The 20,568-nt window shown below is 42.0% G+C and overlaps 1 protein-coding gene across 1 annotated transcript in view; it reads right to left on the bottom strand.

The window, feature by feature from the left end:
- The window catches only part of LOC124252836 (calcitonin gene-related peptide type 1 receptor-like), a 32,238-nt gene extending 17,155 nt beyond the window's left edge, over positions 1–15,083 (bottom strand). The window contains exons 1-5 of the mRNA XM_046686511.1: positions 14,471–15,083; positions 13,823–13,973; positions 7,437–7,587; positions 2,786–2,846; positions 407–473 (exon numbers count right to left, since the gene is read on the bottom strand). Of these exons, the coding sequence (XP_046542467.1) occupies positions 407–473; positions 2,786–2,846; positions 7,437–7,587; positions 13,823–13,973; positions 14,471–14,556 (516 nt within the window). The 5' untranslated portion in view covers positions 14,557–15,083. The remainder of the gene's footprint in view (positions 1–406; positions 474–2,785; positions 2,847–7,436; positions 7,588–13,822; positions 13,974–14,470) is intronic.
- Between the last annotated feature and the right edge of the window lie 5,485 nt (positions 15,084–20,568).

The following is a 20,568-nucleotide window of genomic DNA, read 5'->3' as shown; positions in this document are numbered from 1 at the left end:
AAACGTGAGTTAATTACAGGTGAAGACTGATTATTCCAAATCATTCTCTGAAAGTAATCTTCATGCCATTTTGAGATTTTACAGCCGATGTCTAAACAAAATGAGACATCTAAAGCCGGGAATCAATTATCACATACACTTGGAGTGAGATAATGTCACGTACGTGCTTCCATATAACCGCTGATTAACACGGAATCGTTCAATGGAATCTTTTCAGCAGAGATTTCTTATAGACGTGGGAAGGATTTTGTCGCTTTTACTATAATTATTACTATGAATATTGAAAGGGCGTGTCTCCTTATCTTGACGAAAATGAGAGCAGACCTGACTATGTCAACGATTCTTTGTTTCAGTGGTATTTGGATGCCGTGACATGAAATGTGACGTTATTCCAGTGACCACTCACCACAATACATAGAAGATTGGGTGTATATATGATCCACTCATAACCTCCCGCGTGCCGCACCCAGCAACTGGACGAAAAGGAAAAAGATCAAATGATAAAACAGAATCAATCTGTATTTGCTGTAGATTGCAAGAATCCCAAATCGTATTGATACGTAAGTAAAAGTGTGAGCCACAGACGCCAAGCAAGCGAGTATGGCTTATAATCGCTTTAGAATTATTTCCATCACTTTGGGGATGCTTCCCTCAATATACCTATATGTGCTCCATTGAAAGATTCCTAGAATTTGAGTAACAAGTCATGACCTTGACTCTCAGTTACTACTTTTGCTTTGCGATAAGGATTTTTCCCGAGTTCGTCGTGAACACAAGGTGTGGTCATAGTAGATTTTTAGTGATGCCTGAAATCTTTGTTTTAAGGTTGGAAAATGTATTTGACTCCGTGACTTTTCATTGTTTTGTCTCAGACGCGAGTGCAAATTGCAAATTCCCCAGACATTCGTTCTTGCAAAAGACGATCCTGTTTTTGAACTCTATAACACATTAGCATCACAAAACTATCACCAAATCGTAAAAACTATATATAACGTTGAGCCCAAGAGTTCAAGTAGAGTTCTAAAATATCTGGATGGGCCGCTTCACACATGTAGAATGGGACAACTCGGACATTACACGGCTGACGGTATCTGGAAGGTAACTGCATCAGGTTGTCGCCTCTATGTCCCCGGTGTCTTTAACATGAGCCCACTGAAGCAGAGTTTGGATGAAACAGAGCCTCATCCCTGCTGCATCATATAGCGTTGTTTAACTCAGGATGATGAATTCAAAAGGTCACAGGTGGGATTATAGACTCTCGCGCCATTTAAGACACTGATTCACACGTTTGGGTCGCTTTATGATGGCGCTGTTCGGGTATTGATTGTGTTTATTGAGTGAGTGAAGGGTTGCATTGCTCTCGGATGCATTAAGTCTCCTCTGTGTCTGTTGGCCTATCGTAATGAGATATACATGGCAGCCGTTCAGACCTGGCATATCAATACTTAAAGTTCAGTTTGAAGGCACAAATGTCAACGGTAAATTGAATTCATTACCATTCGAATCATGTGCTATACGTATCTCTTACAACCATCTTGTCCAAGTACTCTTCGCGAATATGTGTTAAAATTGTATATTGTGACCATGAGCATTGTGAATGAATTAAACTTTCAACATACACATGCTACAGGCAAGTGTAAATGACTGAAATTTTTACTGAGGAAATTTACAAAACGATAAAATATTTTCGTCTTTATGTAAATCTCTGAAGAGCACATGGCTATTTGTCTCATAATGATCACGAATTCCACACATTTTGATCTTGAACTTACATCATCTGTAACTGAACTGACAGGGTTAAAGGACAACACAAGTCAGAGTGTGATGTTCTTGCTTCCACCAAAGCATTGTCAGTGTATTGCATAAGTGCCAAAGCTCATTAGAACTAGGCTGATTATTGCTATTTAAACATCTGTCATTTCTTTAACAGTTAGTAAAAAGTAATCTGTGGCTTGTTAGTTTTGAGTAAAAATATGCTGATTTTTATGTTGCGTGAGTCTTGCTTGACAACGGTATAAGAATCTATGCCGAAACGTCGCATCATAATATAATAAAGAAGTTGTTATCCATAAAGTATCATACATTTCTTATTATTCCTCAATTTCTAAAATGCCAATCAAACAGATCCATGTTGTGCTGAATATAACAAATCTATTGATTTTCAAAGTTTACGTGAGAGATACCCACAGGCTGTTATTTAGGAAAAACGTTGTTTGAAAGTTTGACATTCAATTGTAAACAATAACATAACCATTTCACTTTCCATACCGACCTCTATGGTTCATACATGTATATAATATCGCTACCTTTGACTGAAACTCAAACACATGGCAACATACACTGAGAGGTATTGGCTCTTTGGTTTTCATGAAACAACAACTTTTGCAAAACGATGCACTTGAAATATGCTTCTCATGTAAAATGGTTAAACTAGAATCATTTGATATTAATATTACATCTAATTCAAACCATAAAATAAGAAGGAAGGGCAGGGTAACAACTAGGAAACATCTGTTTGATATGACACGACCAGGGAATCGACCCACTGACTTGGAGCTCCCCGGGCAGACGCTCTATCCACTACACCACGGTGGTGATGGGTTATAACAATAAACTACAAACTACCGCTACTTAGAAAGAAAACATTTGCTTGAATAAAACCATCAAAAGGGGATATTTTAAAGTTAATTTGAAGATTAGATTTCACAACCAGGTCGTTTTGAAGGATAAAAGTTAACACGTCAAAATTGTCATATTTCTCGTATCAATGAAGGTCACGCCTCACCTCTGGTCGTTCTTCACAGCCCGTATAATGGCATACACAATTACTGGCACCAGCGGCCCCACTGAAAAACAAGACGGTAGTGTTAAATACGCCATAGAACCAACTCCTTAACATCAGCTACATGAATGAGTGAGTGAGTGAGTTTGGAGAAACCCACGGGCACAGCTATGGCGTTGACAAACCATGGACACTGTTACACTGGAGTCGAACCTAGTATTTCTGATACGAAACTGTCAGCCGTTCCCACCAGTTATCTACCAATAAGGTCATCTTAAAGTAGAGTTATTGAGGACAGTAGATACAGTTACCCACCCACGACGGCGGCAGTGTCTCTGGTTCGGGACTAAGCCTGTATCACATCACAGTTGTGGGGCTCCTCAACGCGGCTTAACGCTGCACATAATTCGTGTTTAAATGTTATGAAAGCTGAAACCAACACGAAGTAGTGTAACATGAAACGCTCAACGACCATTTGTAAAGAAGAAATGCTATCGTTTTTCAACTACAATGTGAAAGAAACGAATAAAACTCATATTCGGTGGTGCCAGAGAACATCCTCTAATCCGAACGACAGCGTTCCAGAGTGAAATTTGAAAAACAACAGCATTTGTACAACAAGTTTCCTCAATCATTGATTCCAACTGCCGCCATCTGTATATACAGTTGCCCCATATTAACCTACTGGGTCCACGGGACTCTCAGTAATAACTGTGGGGTCCACTGCATGAATATAGTCGTAGGTGGCTTCCCACCACTCGCTTCACTTGATTGCGATAAACTTTTCCATTGCACATGCCCAGAGGGTCGTTATAAACTGTTCGGTGGAAGAAAGTAAACACTTGAAAAATGGATGTGACGAGCAATTACTAGACGATAGACAGTCGCCGGGTAACTGCAAACTGAGTATTCCAGTGAGAGCCGATCCTGTCACCTGTACGCTTACTTTTGCCCGCCAGATATCCTATTCAGCAGTTCTTACTTGAAACCAAATGTCAGTTGCATGTAACATGTAATTTACAATTTTCGAAAATATTCTTTATTCATGCAGCCATACGCTATTTTTTTGTAGTCCTTCACTGAGTGAAAGGGGGCGGTGGGGTAGCCTAGTGGTTAAAGCGTTGGCTCGTCACGCCGAAGACCCGGGTTCGATTCCCCACATAGGCACAATGTGTGAAGCCCATTTCTGGTGTACCCCGCCGTGATATTGCTGGAATATTGCTAAAAGCGGCATAAAACCATACTCACTCACTCACTGAGTGAAACCTGCGTCTATTCTCTATTTGTAAGGCTTAAAGACGCAATATTTGGTGTTCCGTAAAAACGTACAGGCGAAAACTGTTATAACAAACATGGATATAACGCCTGACTATCAGTCACTATATGGTTTCATAAATGTATTCTAAAAGTATCGTAAGTTACTTCTGTATGACGATTAAACTGTTACTAGTATTGGGAACATATTTTCTCCAACACAAACGTTTTCATATGTGAGAAGCAACCTTGTCACTCTCAAAGAAAGTCAGGAAACACTGGCAGGGCAACACACAACAGTATCACTGTAATTTGAGGTAAGTGGTATGGAGAAGGGAGCGATGGGATAGCCTAGTGGTCAAAGCGTTCGCTCGTCACGCCGAAGACCCGGTTTCGATTCCCCACATGGGTACAATGTGTGAAACCCATTTCCGATGTCCCCGCCGTGATATTGCTGGAATATTGCTAAAAGCGGCGTAAAACTAAACTCACTCACTGAATGGAGATTCAACTGTAACACCGTCTCCAGCATTTGTTGACAGGGGTGATATGTACTTCTTTATATACACACATGGCATACACATCATAATGTCAAACCCGTGAAGATCCGCGTTAGAAGGAAACTTCAGTAACCCATGCTTGTCGTAATTAAAAGAGGCGACTAACGGGATCGGGTGGTCAGGCTCTCTGGCTCGTTGACACATGTCATCGGTTTCCAATTGCGCAGATTGATGCTCATGCTGTTGATCACTGGATTGTCTGGTCCAGACTCGATTATTTACACACCGCCGCCATATGGCTGGAATATTGCTGAGTGCGGCATAAAACTAAACTCAGTCAGTCATAATGTCAAACTGATATAGAGAGTATTTAGCGAGTACACCTGCTCGATACATCTCCTTAGAATGTATGTATGTGAGTATTCAATCCATGTTCGATTAACCAGTCGTAGGTCAAGATGTTCCGACCAGCGAAGTTCATTACAATAATTCTCATGTTGAACGTGTAGCAGTTGAACGTCGCCTGGCATGTGTGGTGGCCAGGCTAACGGTAACTCGCCACTGTAAACACTACATCAAATTCAGAACCCCCCTTATTAAACCTCTTTAGTAAAACCGTTAAAGTGACAAAATCGGCATTTTCGTTAAATGTTGTGGACACAGATTACTCCTGTAATTGTTTGATTCCTTGTCCTGAGTGCTTCCCCGAAGTAGAGTGCTTTGAAATATGGGAGAATCAAGATTTAGAGTCAGCATGAAATGGACCCTAATGTCGGGTTAATAGACTAACATCTAGTCTCTGAAATCAGTGAGTGAGTGAGTTTAATTTTACTCCACACTCAGCAATATTCCAGCTAAATGGCAGCGGTCTGTAAATAATCGAGTCGGACCAGACAATCGAGTGATCAACAGCATAAGCATCGTTCTACTCAATTGGGATACGATGACATGTGTCAACCAAGTCAGCGAGCCTGACTACCCAATCCCGTTAATCACCTCTTACGACAAGCATGGGCTACTGAAGATTAATTCTAACCCTGGATCTTCACATGTCTCTCTGAAATGAACACATATTATATTATTTTCCACATATTCTAGATTTACATGGGCTTTCTTGGATATATCAGTTTGTTTCAGGGTCTGTATGACAGACTCGCAGGATAACAATAAGTACCATTTTAACGTGTCTGTATTAGGTTCTTTGTTCAGTGCCCGCCCGGAATCCCCACGTGGAACGACAAAGGAACACACGTATTAAACAGTGACGTGTTAAAACCATATAAATGGAAATGTTTTGCAGAAGAAAGTTGTGAACAATGAAGAAAGTTAGAGTAACTAAACCTTACAAGTGCGATTGTGTTCCGGATGTGAGTGACCTCAAGGAGGTGAAACCTTGAAATTCAAGTTACTTGAATTAAAACAGCAGACTGACAAAAAAGCACCACCACAATTTAAAATTTAAATTGTTCACCTTCACCCAACCAGGAACTCCTATCTGGAACACGTTCACCTAACCTACACGATCTCTAATCTGGAACGCGTTCATCCGACATACAGGATCTTCTATATCTGGAATGCGTTCATCCGACATACAAGATCTCCTATCTGGAATGCGTTCACCTAACCTACACGATCTCTAATCTGGAACGCGTTCATCCGACATACAGGATCTCCTATATCTGAATCTGGAACGTTCACCATACCTACAGTTCATCCGACATACAGGATCTCCTATCTGAAATGGATCTAACCTACACAAGATCTCTAATCTGGAACGCGTTCATCCGACATACAAGATCTCCTATCTAGAACACGTTCACAGGATCTCCTATCTGGAACGCGTTCATCCGAGGAAATCTTCCCTAACCTACTGGAACGCGTTCATCCGACTACAGAATCTCCTATCTGGAATGCGTTCATCCGACATACAAGATCTCCTATCTGGAACGCGTTCTAACCTCCGAAATCTGGAACGCGTTCAGGGATCTCCTATCTGGAACGCGTTTACCATAACCTACAGGATCTCCTATCTGGAACGCGTTCATCCGACTAACAGGATCTCCTATCTGGAACGCGTTCATCCGACATACAGGAACCTATCTGGAACGAGTCCCTATCTGGAACGCGTTCATCCGACAGGATCTCCTATCTGGAACCGTTTATCCGACTGGGAATCGGAACGCGTTCATCCGACATACAGGATCTCCTATCTGGAACGCGTTCATCCGACATACAGGATCTCCTATCTGGAACGCGTTCATCCGACTAACAGGATCTCCTATCTGGAACGCGTTCATCCGACTAACAGGATTTCCTATCTGGAACGCGTTCATCCGACATAACAGGAACTCCTATCTGGAACGCGTTCATCCGACATACAGGATCTCCTATCTGGAACGCGTTCATCCGACATACAGGAACTCCGATCTGGAACACGTTCATCCGACATACAGGAACTCCTATCTGGAACGCGTTCATCCGACATACAGGATCTCCTATCTGGAACGGTTCTGATTTGATTGCTTCTAATCTGTCCCCGAGGCCCCATGGCCTTGACCTCGCAATAGCCATCTTGGAACTTATCCTGCCTTGCAGGTATACTTAGTAAAACTATTATCTGCTCAAAACTACAAATCACAACCTTAATCAAGTGGAGGCTTGTAGGCATAAACGGATCTTTGTTTGGCATACAGAATCCAGTTAGACCCCGATAACCACATTATTCCGTCAACATGGACTGCTTGGCTATGCCTACATGCAGATAAATACAATTCAACAGAGACATCGTGCGCTAAGACAACTCACAGACACGGAAGGTTTGAAGATAATAAACCTAAAATGAACCAAACCATTTTGAAAGGTTTTGCTCCTACGATATTGCATAGCACTTAGCCACTTACCGAATCCTCCTATATAGTATCCCAGCAAGGACTTAGGCACCTTGAATGCTTGCACAATGAGTCGATGTAAGTGGAAACCCTCCAGAAACATCCACAGGAAGTTGACGGTCTGGGCGTATCGGATCAAGGTGTAAAGCAGCCGGCAGCCAACCTGGGAAAACAATGATGACATTGTCATCGATGAAATTGACCCCAAACATTTGTTCGTAAGATTTACGTCCCTTGGTAGTAGCAGGATCTGCGGGCCATCTTTTCCAATACGAGCACCAAATCCGTGCTCCGGGTAAACGACTGTGGCATCTATGCAAGTTGTCCTCTAATGTGATGTGATGTGATGTGATGTGATGTGATGTGATGTGAGGTGACGTGACGTGACGCGACGTGTGGTGAGGTGAGGTGATAAGAGGTGAGGTGTGTTGATGTGATGTGATGTGATGTGATGAGGTGAGAAGTGAGGTGTGTGATGTGAGGTGAGGTGAGGTGAGGTGAGGTGAGGTGAGGCGAGGCGAGGCGAGGTGAGGTCGAATGTCGCGTTCAAGGTCATATCGCTTATAAGGCGATGTGCATGCAACAAAGATACCGGCTCAGACACAGTATACTGACACAGACAAGCAGTTCTCTCAATGTCGAGCAACTGACGGGATAAAAGAAATACCATCTTTCACTGTCTTTCCTGCAACAAGGAGATACAACCGCCCCACTAAAGCAAGGAAGCAGTTTCCACCAGCACTTTACCAGGCGTCACATAGAAACTTGTCTCATCAGGAATCACGACGGGGAGTAATTTCAGAGAATATGGAGAATTTAAGATTTATGTGATTTACATACAGGTTGATCTAACAACACAAGCATTAGAGATGGTAAATATGTTCGCATGGATACATATTGTTGCATGCATACCAGCTTGGCATAAATACTTCACGAAACTACAAGATGAATCAAATAAAAATTTGTGAAGAAAATAGAAAAAATATAAAATCGACACGCTGAAAATTGACATTGACTGCTCTACAGAAAAAGTGTGCGCAAAACTATTAATCCACTTTATCGTTTACAACGATGTAAACTTTCGGCCGCATTGTTGTAGAACAGTTATGGCAAGCGCCCCTGGAATGGCGTGCTACGAGTACACACGGTTTCACGTAGACAGTTCTAACTTGCACCTACATATTGACGTCATCGCGTCAGCAAAATGATTAAGTGAATGAACCTTCTGGTAGTGCCATCTAATTTGTCTGACTAGCCTGTACGCAACTTCCCATAGACAAAGACCAGTTCATCGCGTGTCTGAATCTGAAGACCTACTGGCATCAAGTGTCAGGAATACACCAACCCGTGTTCCACAACCAGTGTCTGTCCAGATCTATACCATCAGCCATTTCCCAATTTCACTTGTATATGCAATAAATACAAACTATGGGCATAGCTATGCACAAAATGTAACCGTCTGAGAAATATAGATCGACAAGTATCAAAAAGAAATTGTAAGCTTGGCGTAAATTTATACTGGTAATATATATAGCAGAACATGATCGAGAACGGTATTACGTTGGGAGTACGACTTTGTGCACGTTCAAGTGATTGATCGTTCTGATAAATGGGCCATAAATGTAGCAAAGCCTTGGCCGTCTACATATTTATAATCACAAATCGGTATAAAACACATTTTATGTGCTCTAAACGTCGGTGTTATGTAAAACACATTGACAAGTCCCGAGATCATTTATTATACATCTGTGCATGTTTGAAAATGAAATTCTGTTCACAAAACCAATATAGGTAGACCCTGGTTTCAGATGCATGTGTAAATGTCAGATAGACAAATGGACATGACGTCGAAAGGTAAGAGACGTTGACATGAGAACAGGACCAAAACTCTTGGAAAACTATGATGTAACAATGTCATTGTAAGTTATAGTTTGACCAAAATATTATTGGGAATGAGGAGATTGCAAACTATAGGATGATTAAATCAAAGACCAAAGGTTCGTCCAACAAGCACTGCTTAGATAAAGCTGCAAAACAGTATACTGGTCAATATAATAAAGCTTTATTGCGCCGCGGCTTACTGTCTGTCAAGGAAATTATGATTCATACTGTTTCAGTATATCATCACTACCAATATTTCATTTTACGCATGCTTTGGAGATTCGATTAATTGATACTGTCTTTCATGATTCCTTCAAATGGGAAGGTCAGCTTTTGAGCCATCGCAGTAAATACTTTGGATAATTGTCTTGCTGGAATGCCAATCCATTACCATACAAAACTTAATAAAGCATACAGCTTTATGGATCACAACTTATTGTTTATTGAAGTTTTTGAAAGGCATTTATAGTTGGATGTACATGAATACATGACACGTTTTATGGATAAAAAGAATAAAAAAGAAGTTGTTATCCATAAAACGAGTCATGTATTTATTGTTTATTGCATAAAGCGAGGTTCCTACACCATGTTCAAGCTAAAACATGTGCAAGGTTACACCGAAACATCGCTCTGTGCAATAAACAAGAAGTTGTTATACATAAAGTGCTTTATCAGTTACTCACCAACTTCTAGAATGATGATCCAACAATCAGACAACACCTGTATGTTTGGAAGGAAAGTCCCCGTAGAATATCAGAGTATACGTACATGTCACCTTCAGATACACACAGTCTGCGATATAGCCGGGCCAGTAAATCTCCAAAGTCACTGACCCGAATGGCTTATGAATTTCATGCATGGCTCATTTTGTAAACATATCACTCTCTCCGACTTGTTAAGTTTTAATACACTTTTGAATCATGTAAGATTGATTATGGTCTGGTAAAAATGTTCAGCATATATGCAGCTTAGTTTCTAAAATCTAATTTCGGGCTAGTGAAATATTTTGTTAGCTAGTAACTTTAAGGCATAGCTAGCCCGACTGGCTAGCAAAATTTGGAAACTATTTCGCACACTGGATACACACAATAGGATGGCACCCACCATTGATACCCTGACCTATTTATGAATTTTTGACTGTATTTTCGACGCTGGAAAATTGTTATTTTTCGGTAGCTTTGGTTTGCATTTTAATCAGTGAACGTAAGCTTGTCCCAATTGAAATTTCAATCCCACAAGCACAATGTCGCTCCTGCTGGTGAGGTTCTAGGACACCCTCATGAACGTCCAGGAGTAGCATGTCGATAGCTCCTTCTCCTCACACAGCAGCATCTCCATTTCTGTCTTCCAATTTGATTGGCTCGCTCCTAGGTCTAAAGTACCAATCAGAATGCGAGTTATAAACCAGCTTCAAAGTTGGGTTGGCAATATCAACAACACGGCTGCCAGATCATTGATTACGACCGAGTTGGAGAAAAATTCAATATTGAAAAACTGACAAGCCAAAAAAACAAGCCCACAAAAATCGTTTGACGAAAAGGATTTTTTCATGTCCATTAAAACATGACTTTGGTTTCTAGGAAATGTGAGTTACCTCCCTTACCCTTTCACCGGAGGAAATTTGATTTATGGGTAAAATGTTAATGAAACTCAAGGGCGGCTAATGGTCTCGGTGTTTGTGTAGGTTTGAGATCTTATTGTGTCTTGAGAAGCGGGAACTGCTTAATTATATTTATCATTGTTGAGTTCATTCTATTCTATGCGTCTCATTTATACGCCATCACAGCAAGTCACCTTCTGTCGCTAACAGTCAATTTCACTGGCCTTGCATGCTTCCCTTTTGTTCTCAATTTCATCTCCACTCTCAGTACGCTTCAAAACACAGTACACAGTTGATACTGGAATCTATGTTCTCTCTGAAAAGACCAATACCGATCTGATGTCTTGATAGCACAATTAAGAAAGAATCGTTCGTTCTCCAAAGCTGTTTTTTGTAGAGTTGATTCACGTCTGCAAGCATGTTTGCCAGTTTAGATAACTCTGATCATACTTACAGTTTACAAAGTTCCTTGAATCAAAATTAGACTACGTTCTACCATGTACATACAATTTGATATGATTAAGTCTGATGGCCAACAGTTTCTGGTCAAACCTGCATTGCAGTGACACAGTACGGATGCTTTCTTGTATATGTCAGACTATCAACGTCGTTTTGTCTACAGGTGCCACAAACCGTCTTGATGAAAATGTACGCGTGTCCTACTTATTGTTATACCTGCTGTGTTGTTGTACCTGCCGTGTTGTTGCACCTACCGTGTTGTTGTACCTACCGTGTTGTTGTACCTGCCGTGTTGTTGTACCGTGTGTTGTTCCATAAGCTGCACGTGTTGTTGTACCTACCGTGTTGTTGTACCTGCCGTGTTGTTGTACCTGCCGTGTTGTTGTACCTGCCGTGTTGTTGTACCTGTGTTGTTGTACCTACCGTGTTGTTGTACCTGCCGTGTTGTTGTACCTACCGTGTTGTTGTACCTACCTGTTTGTCGTGTTGTTGCACCTACCGTGTTGTTGTACCTGTTGTTGCCCTACCGTGTTGTGTTGTACCCTGCCGTGTTGTGTGTACCTACCGTGTTGTTGTACCTACCGTGTTGTTGTACCTACCGTGTTGTTGTACCTACCGTGTTGTTGTACCTACCGTGTTGTTGTACCTACCGTGTTGTTGTACCTACCGTGTTGTTGTACCTACCGTGTTGTTGTACTTACCGTGTTGTTGTACCTACCGTGTTGTTGCACCTACCGTGTTGTTGTTGTGTTGTTCCGCGGTACCTACCGTGTTGTTGTACCTGTGTTGTTGTACCTTGTTGTTGCACCTACCGTGTTGTTGTACCTACCGTGTTGTTGTTGTTGTAACCTACCTGTTGTTGCACCTACCGTGTTGTTGTACCGTGTTGTTGTACCTACCGTGTTGTTGCACCTACCGTGTTGTTGCCGTGTTGTTGTGACCCATGCTGTTAACCTTGTTGTTCTACCGTGTTGTTGTACCTACCGTGTTGTTGTACCTACCGTGTTGTTGTACCTACCGTGTTGTTGTACCTACCGTGTTGTTGTACCTACCGTGTTGTTGTACCTACCGTGTTGTTGTACCTACCGTGTTGTTGTACCCCGTGTTGTTGTGTTGTTGTACCTACCGTGTTGTTGTACCTGCCGTGTTGTTGTACCTACCGTGTTGTTGTACCTACCGTGTTGTTGTACCTACCGTGTTGTTGTACCTACCGTGTTGTTGTACCTACCGTGTTGTTGCACCTACCGTGTTGTTGTACCTACCGTGTTGTTGTACCTACCGTGTTGTTGCACCCACCGTGTTGTTGTACCTACCGTGTTGTTGCGTTGTTGTTGTTTACCTACCGTGTTGTTGTACCTACCGTGTTTGCACCTTGTTGTTGCACCTTCCGTGTTGTTGCACCTACCGTGTTGTTGTACCTACCGTGTTGTTGTACCTGCCGTGTTGTTGTTGTTTTGCACCCACCGTGTTTGTTTCCACTGTACCTTCCTACCGTGTTGTTGTACCTGATGTTGCACCTACCGTACCGTGTTGTTGTACCTACCGTGTTGTTGTACCTACCTTGCCGTGTGTTGCAACTCTACCGTGTTGTCTCTAATTCCGCACCCTAATACTGCCGTGTTGTTGTAACCTACCGTGTTGTTGCTGTACCCACCGTGTGTTGCTACCGTGTTGTTGTACCTACCGTGTTGTTGTACCTACCGTGTTGTTGTGTTATGTTGTTGTACCTACCGTGTTGTGTATTGTTGCCGTGTTGTTGCACCTACCGTGTTGTTGCCGTGTTTGTAACTACCGTGTTGTTGTACCTACCGTGTTGTTGTTGTTGTACCTACCGTGTTGTTCTACCTGCACCTGTTGTTGTAACTTCCGTGTTGTTGCACCTACCGTGTTGTTGTACCTGTTGTTGTACCTACCGTGTTTGTACCTACCGTTGTACCTACCGTGTGTTGTTGTACCTTCCGTGTTGTTGTACCTACCGTGTTGTTGTATCTACCGTGTTGTTGTACCTACCGTGTTGTTGTTGTTGTACCTACCGTGTTGTTGTACCTGTTGTTGTACCGTGTTGTTGTACCTACCGTGTTGTTGTACCTACCGTGTTGTTGTACCTACCGTGTTGTTGTACCTACCGTGTTGTTGTAATCCTGTTGTACCTACGTGTGCACCTGTTGCACCTACCGTGTTGTTGTACCTACCGTGTTGTTGTAAAACCTACCGTGTTGTTGTATGTTACCGTGTTGTTGTTGTACCTACCGTGTTGTTGTACCTACCGTGTTGTTGTACCTACCGTGTTGTTGTACCTACCGTGTTGTTGTACCTACCGTGTTGTTGCACCTACCGTGTTGTTGTACCTGCCGTGTTGTTGTACCTACCGTGTTGTTGTACCTACCGTGTTGTTGCACCTGCCGTGTTGTTGTACCTACCTATCGTGTTGTTGTACCTTCCGTGTTGTTGTACCTACCGTGTTGTTGTACATGACAGTCTGGTCCTTGGGTTTGTCCAGTCTGTCCTTGTACACGAGGACGTCCCACAGGATGAGGATGACGTTGGTCAGGATGAAGGAGGCGAAGAGGCAGAGATGCAGCTTGATTCGCTGTTGCAGCCGCAGTTGTCTGTGGGAGACAGACGCTGTGCATCACTGATCAGTCACATCATTACACACACATGATGAGTGGATGTGTTACACCATCAAACACTGAATAACGAGATCATATCAGTTAAGTGTTGATACGAATATTGTTTTGAAGATGTACGTGGATAAAGTGACACTCATTACCCGGAAATTCTACGGATTATGACGTGAGTGACTTGTGACAGCCCATTCACATAAGTTCAAAGTTCCTCAACATGTCGTAGCTGACATCGTCTATGCTTCAAGATACGAGTCTGTCTAAACCATACATTAACACATATTCATCTAGAAATTTCACAGTGACCATTCGTCAAATTGTTGAATAATAGGCCATTGTCCCAATTGTGAAGTCAAACCCGGGAACGAATCAATGCTTCAGCTACCTGTCTGTCCAACAGGTGTGCTGGAATACAGGTACCCAGCACTACGTATCAAGGTATGCATTTCCTGTCATTAACTCTATCAACAATGACGTACCTGTAAACGACGAAGACGATGCAGGCGGGGACGAGGAAAACGATGCTGATGGCGTTACAGGCCACGCCTACTTGAAACAACGTCATGTACGTCTGAAACAAACACGGCCAATGTCATCGAAACGTCGGAACTCTTGACGAACATGCTGTCGGTAAACATCATGAGCAGGCAGTGAAAAACTTAATATGGTTGTCCTTCCGGTATTGTTAGTCATGTTGTAAATATTCAGTACATTCCGACTGTATAACAGAAGCTGAGTGTCGAACGAGATTTTACAATCATGGTCGCTGTATCGCCATATTGAATCTGGAAGCGAAACAAATCTTGTCGCGATTGTAAACAGAATCGACATTTTATCCTAACAAAATTTGCATCTATCACGGATGCATCATACGTAGTTCGGATGTGAACGTGACATGTTTTGAGATTTGTGGGTATTACTGAGCATTCAGTGCGTGGGAATTTCATTTGATGAAGGTTTCTGGTTACCCGTTTATGGAATTTCAGTTACTCAGTTCAGTGGAGTCATAATCTCATTGTTAGTTCCCTTGGGAGTATACAACCTACCCGTGAGGCCCTAGAAGAGGGCTGCCGCTCGACCAGGACGCAGTACGATGTGTCAGGAAACACGTGTGTAACAGGACCGAATGCAGTTGATGACAAATGTGCACATCAAAATCCAAAAATATCAAGCACCACTGGTAACAATGAAAGGTTAGGGATCAAATCAATACCTCTGACACTGAATTAAAATGATAAAACCTCCTTTCTTCAAATGTTTTATGGCAGACGTTCTTTGGAATAAACCCCTCGTAACTCCAGCATTTGATAAAATACGACGTACAGAGCAAGATTGTCTTGTAGAACGGCCCCCAGGTGAGCTAAACTTTAGCCTTTAGGTTTCGTTCAATTTCTTCTGTTCCTCTTCTCCCCATCGAAAGCCCAGGTCGATTTAATTGTCTCCATAAAACGCATCTTGATACCTCTTTCACCGCCATGCTATATTTTTCCATCCCTCTGACACTAAATTAAAATGATAAAACCTCCTTTCTTCAAAAGTTTTATGCCAGACGTTCTTTGGAATAAACCCCTCGTAACTCCAGCATTTGATAAAAATACGACGTACAGAGCAAGATTGTCTTGTAGAACGGCCCCCAGGTGAGCTAAACTTTAGCCTTTAGGGTTCGTTCAATTTCTTCTGTTCCTCTTCTCCCCATCGAAAGCCCAGGTCGATTTAATTGTCTCCAAAAACTCATCTTGATACCTCTTTCACCGCCATGCTATATTTTTCCATACCTCGCTTCCTCCCCTAATTACCCCGCACAGGTCTCGGGTGCGTGTCAGACACCACATCTCGTCGGCTGTCCCCCACGGGCGCCGCGCGTGCTGGATCGCGCCAGGCTGGACTGTAACTTGTCGCCCAAGGTTCCGGAACTCTCGTAAATCTCCGTGAGATGATCGAGTACCTATTCATTTGCTTCTCGGCTTGTAATGAAGGTCATGTGACCTAAACTGGTTTTAAAGAAAAACACGCGTTGAGACGTGCAGTAATTAAGAGTAACATTAAGTTGCCATGGATGTTTGGGTAACCTTAGAGCGGTTTGGGTTATGATAACCTCCCGACTATCCGACATGCAGTTGTCAAGACAGCCGATGACGACATTTCTGGTCCATAGCAAAACTACTGCCTCTCACCTGGCAATTGGCTATTTGTATTTGGAAATTTTACACCCATCTTCCACTGTATTCATGAATTAGTTGTCAGGAGAAGATGATTAAATCAACTATGAATTTGGACTTCCTTTGGGGCAATCCTGGGACTCCTGCCTGAGAGAAAGACGGTGGGGAACACACAGGTTTCAAATACTGTACCGATGTGGGGATAAAAACTGGCCATTGACGTTGAGAGTGAACGCTTCAGCCACGATGCCACTTCCCCCGACCCACTCCAACATACCCACTCTGCTCCCGGCGGGGAAGAAATCAGAACGGTTAGAAGCCAAATTAGAACAATTAGAAAATGATTTTTAAGCTGGTTGCAAAACATGATTTCTAGTAGACTAGTGTATTTTCTCCATCAGATTGCCCAACAAGATCTGTGTGGTAGTATTACATTGACTTCACGGAGACCAGATACACGAGAAATATGTTCACAAATATTTTCGCAAATAGCTTCATGGCTGATCATACCGTTTCCACAGAGCGTCCTATTGCCATCTGACCTATATCTACAGGTCATACCTTACGCAATATCTCCAACATTCCGCACTAAGTGCCACTCACGCTATACATGATCAAAATAATTGATTTAACCTTTACATAGATGAGAATACAATGAGGAATTTATACCTTTCACACTTTGTCCGCTTTTTTCGTTAAATGAGCAATGAAATTAAAATTCCAAAACTTTAGCTTAATCTCACACGATGTCACGTAGTCCTCTGTTTATTCCACTGTGGAGAATAAAGGATCACTTGATGGTGTGCCAATTACATGTTAATGTTTAATTTAATGTTTTAAAGAGTTTTATGACACCTGTGGAGCATAATGTTCCATAAAAGGGCCAATGAATTTTACAGCTGCTTATTTATTTTCAGCCTTGCCATTGGTTGTCTGAATGGTGGGAACAGAAGATAGCGGATTAGACCTGTTCTGTATCAGTTCGGTTTATGAAGAAAGGTGCCGAATACTTTTGGAATGGAAATCTGATATCCTCGTTGGAGTAAAAAGGATGTAAAAATAATGGACGGGTTAAATTGCTAAAGCCGCTGACATACCAGAGTCGCACGCTCGCTGTCCCAAATTTTCAGCAGAAAAGGGGAAATAACTCTGTGCCCTATTTCCGTCTTGGCGTTGCAACCGGTTGCTGAAAGTGCGGTTTGCCATAGGTTTATGAACAAACATGGCTGACGTTACACGCCTTGGGATCGAGAAATACAAGTTCCTGATGCACTGTGGAGGACTACTTACCCACATAGTCCGTATTTCACGTTCCTAGTCTTCAGTAGAGGCATGATGATGCCCTGTCTCTTCAAACGATTCTTCAGCAGACACCAACAGTTTTCAATTCTTATTTTTGCATCTGGTGACTGTGTTAGCCATAGCATGCCATGAATAGTATTTCTTTGGTTATATTAGGTAACATAACGCTCCCTATCAAATGGGTCAGTGGTTGTCTTCTAAAACATAGTTTTCATTTGAAAAACAGGCCCCAACACAGAATCTCAATTTAAATATCAACATACTTCTGACCATTTATGTTGCCATCAGTTAGTACACCTACACCATTCCAAATAATTCCATTCCATCCCCAGATCACCAAAGACAGTCGGGACGGGCACCCAAGACACAAATATTGAGAGGTGTACTCCTCGCCGGGTTTTTGCCAGACCAATTATGACTTCACATTCACCACTGAATATTACCTTTTCCCACTCAACTCTACACCTTCGTTTACCCCTGACACATGCAGGTTGTTTTCTAATTATTTTAACCAAGCAAAGTTTCCGTGTGTCTCGACGCTTTGTCTATCGAGATCGCCATCTTCCAGGTGTACTTTCTGAAGAAATCTTTAAAGGGCATTTAGAAGTGGAATGCATAAAAAATTAAGATTTATGAATGTCAACTTCTTTATTGTGAATAACACGACGTTTGGGAGTGTATGCTTGTTCCTTCATCAGGCCACTCAAGCATACATCGTGTTATTCACAATAAAGAAATTGATATCCATAAATCTTGCTTTTCCCACTGCCAAAGAAACAGTATTCCTTGGTAATCCGAGTTCCCTTGCAATTTCAGATTTAGCTTATATCTTCCCGATACTTTGCATCCATCACGTTTCTGTGGCGATAAATCTTTTGATTTCAGATTGATATAGTCTGAAAACACCGAGCAGACGATAGGAAGTGTCACGTGACCTTCACGTGATGTAACAAGAACGATAACTGCATATTTGGTTAAAATCATATCTCGGTTAATCGTCATTTTTAGTCACTAGTATTACTTATATTTCACAACTACATGTAGTTTATTAAACAGGGGCCGCCATGTTTGTTCAGAAATCTGTAGCATACCGCTGGAAATTGGGTTTAACGTCGTGCTTGAGAATATTTCGCTCATATGACGACGTGCATGCGTGTGTATGTGTATGTGCGGTTGCTTGTACTAGCCCAGACTTAAGCTGGTTTTATAGTGCTAGCCCACTGAGATACCATGCCGCAGTGAAGCAAGAATACCCCACTCAGACACATTATACTGACTCCAAGCCGACCAGTCCTTGTTGTACCCATTAATGCCGAGAGCCAGGCAGGGACCAACGAGTACCATATTTGGTATAACGCTCTCCGGTCGGACGCTCTAGCCACTACACCACGGAGGCGGTCATTGTTGCATTGAGACAGCGTACACATCAGTAAATGTTACTTTTGCAATTTTAATTTTCCTTGCAATTGAAATTCTTAAGGTAAGGTGAAAACCAAGACATAAACAGACATAACTTTAGCATTCCTTAGATGAATGTGCTTGTTTGTTTGTGGTTTAACGCCGCACTCAGCAATATTCCGGCTATATGGCGGTGGTCTGTAACTAATAGAGTACAGTATGTTATTGGTTCTGCACTGAATAGTCAGATTACTATGACACAGACAAAGGCGCTCGGAGTCAACTGTTTATAAAGTTAGTTAGGTTTTCTGTTTATAATGATAGGGCAACTCCCAGTAGTGAGTGAGTGAATTTAGTTTTACGCCGCTTTTAGCTATATTCTAGCAATATCACGGTGGGGGACACCAGAAATGGGCTTCACACACTGTACCCATGTTGGGAATCAAACCCGGGTTTTCGGCGTGACGAGAGAATGCTTTAACCGCTAGGCTACCACACCGCCCCAACTCGCAGTATGTTTGTGTCGGCGATGTACTAAGAACTTTGAGGGAAATATTTACTCATTATTAAAGCGTATCACTGAAGTGCTGACAGTGTGCTTCTACCAGCGTGAACACAGTCAAACACGTTACACGTTAGGCGTATTATATAAGTGGTAGTATAACGTGATTGATACTCTGTAGATCTCTTATGCAATGCTTATAACACTGTCGTATAAAAATTAATGAACTGGGTGATATGTCTAACACAATGACAATTAACTTGCTTATTCTTTGCATCTAATTGTTATCCGAAGGAAGGATAACAATATATGGATGAACAACTTCTTTATTGCTGTTGGAGAGACGTTTCGGTGTCGCTAGTGCTTGATAACGGTGTTAGAACCTACACCGAAACGTCGCTCTCACAGCAATAATGAAGTTGTTCATCCATATATTGTAATCCTTCCTCCCTGCTCCAACTTTTAAATGCCTCTCAAAGAAGTTACTTGTTATCCGATTTATGTGGCCATTTATGTTTTAAAAATGAAGCAAATATATCCAAGAAAGCCCACGCAAGTCTAGAAAATGTGGCAAGTCTAGATTTCCTCAGCTTCTGAAAATGAAGAAAGTCTCAGGGCTCCTTTTCATTATATTATATTTCTTTTTACTATGAACCTTTTACAGTAAAATATATTCATTTCAGAGACTAGTTGTTAGTCTAGTTTTAGGAGTGCAAGCAACGTCTCTAAATGCAGAGTTACGCCCCTTAGGTGTGGGGACCAGGTGGCTCAGGTTAAGGTCATCGGTGGCCGTTGTGACATATGTGCTGGTTTCAGAAATGACACCTCGCCTACGTCTTGAGCTAGCCTGTCCTTCCTCCTACATCCAGCTGGCACATCGTGATATAACCCAATCATTTCTAACTGGCGTTAAACCAGGCTGGCATATTGCTGGGGTTAAGTTGCTGGTTGAAATGCCTCTAGACGCATTCAGACAACAGGTAGACCAGTTGACACCAACCCCTGAGTGTCATTGAACTCCTAAAACAGAGTTAGACAGAACGGTGTGACGAACAGCTTTGATCGTAATATCTGCAATAATTAATGTAAAGTGAAGTTTAACACTTGACATACTGGGTACATATTTTAACAGGTTTTAAGATGTGTTGCTGGGTTACAGTTGTACACTTTACAGAAAGTACAGGTATATCACAGAGTACAGATCTGTCACAGAGAG

This window comes from Haliotis rubra, unplaced genomic scaffold (genome assembly GCF_003918875.1).
Source record: "Haliotis rubra isolate DU_JTF1 unplaced genomic scaffold, ASM391887v1 Scf526, whole genome shotgun sequence".
NCBI lineage: Eukaryota > Metazoa > Mollusca > Gastropoda > Lepetellida > Haliotidae > Haliotis > Haliotis rubra.
Note: the sequence above shows the minus strand (reverse complement) of the source record. Positions and strands in the feature narration are given on the sequence as shown.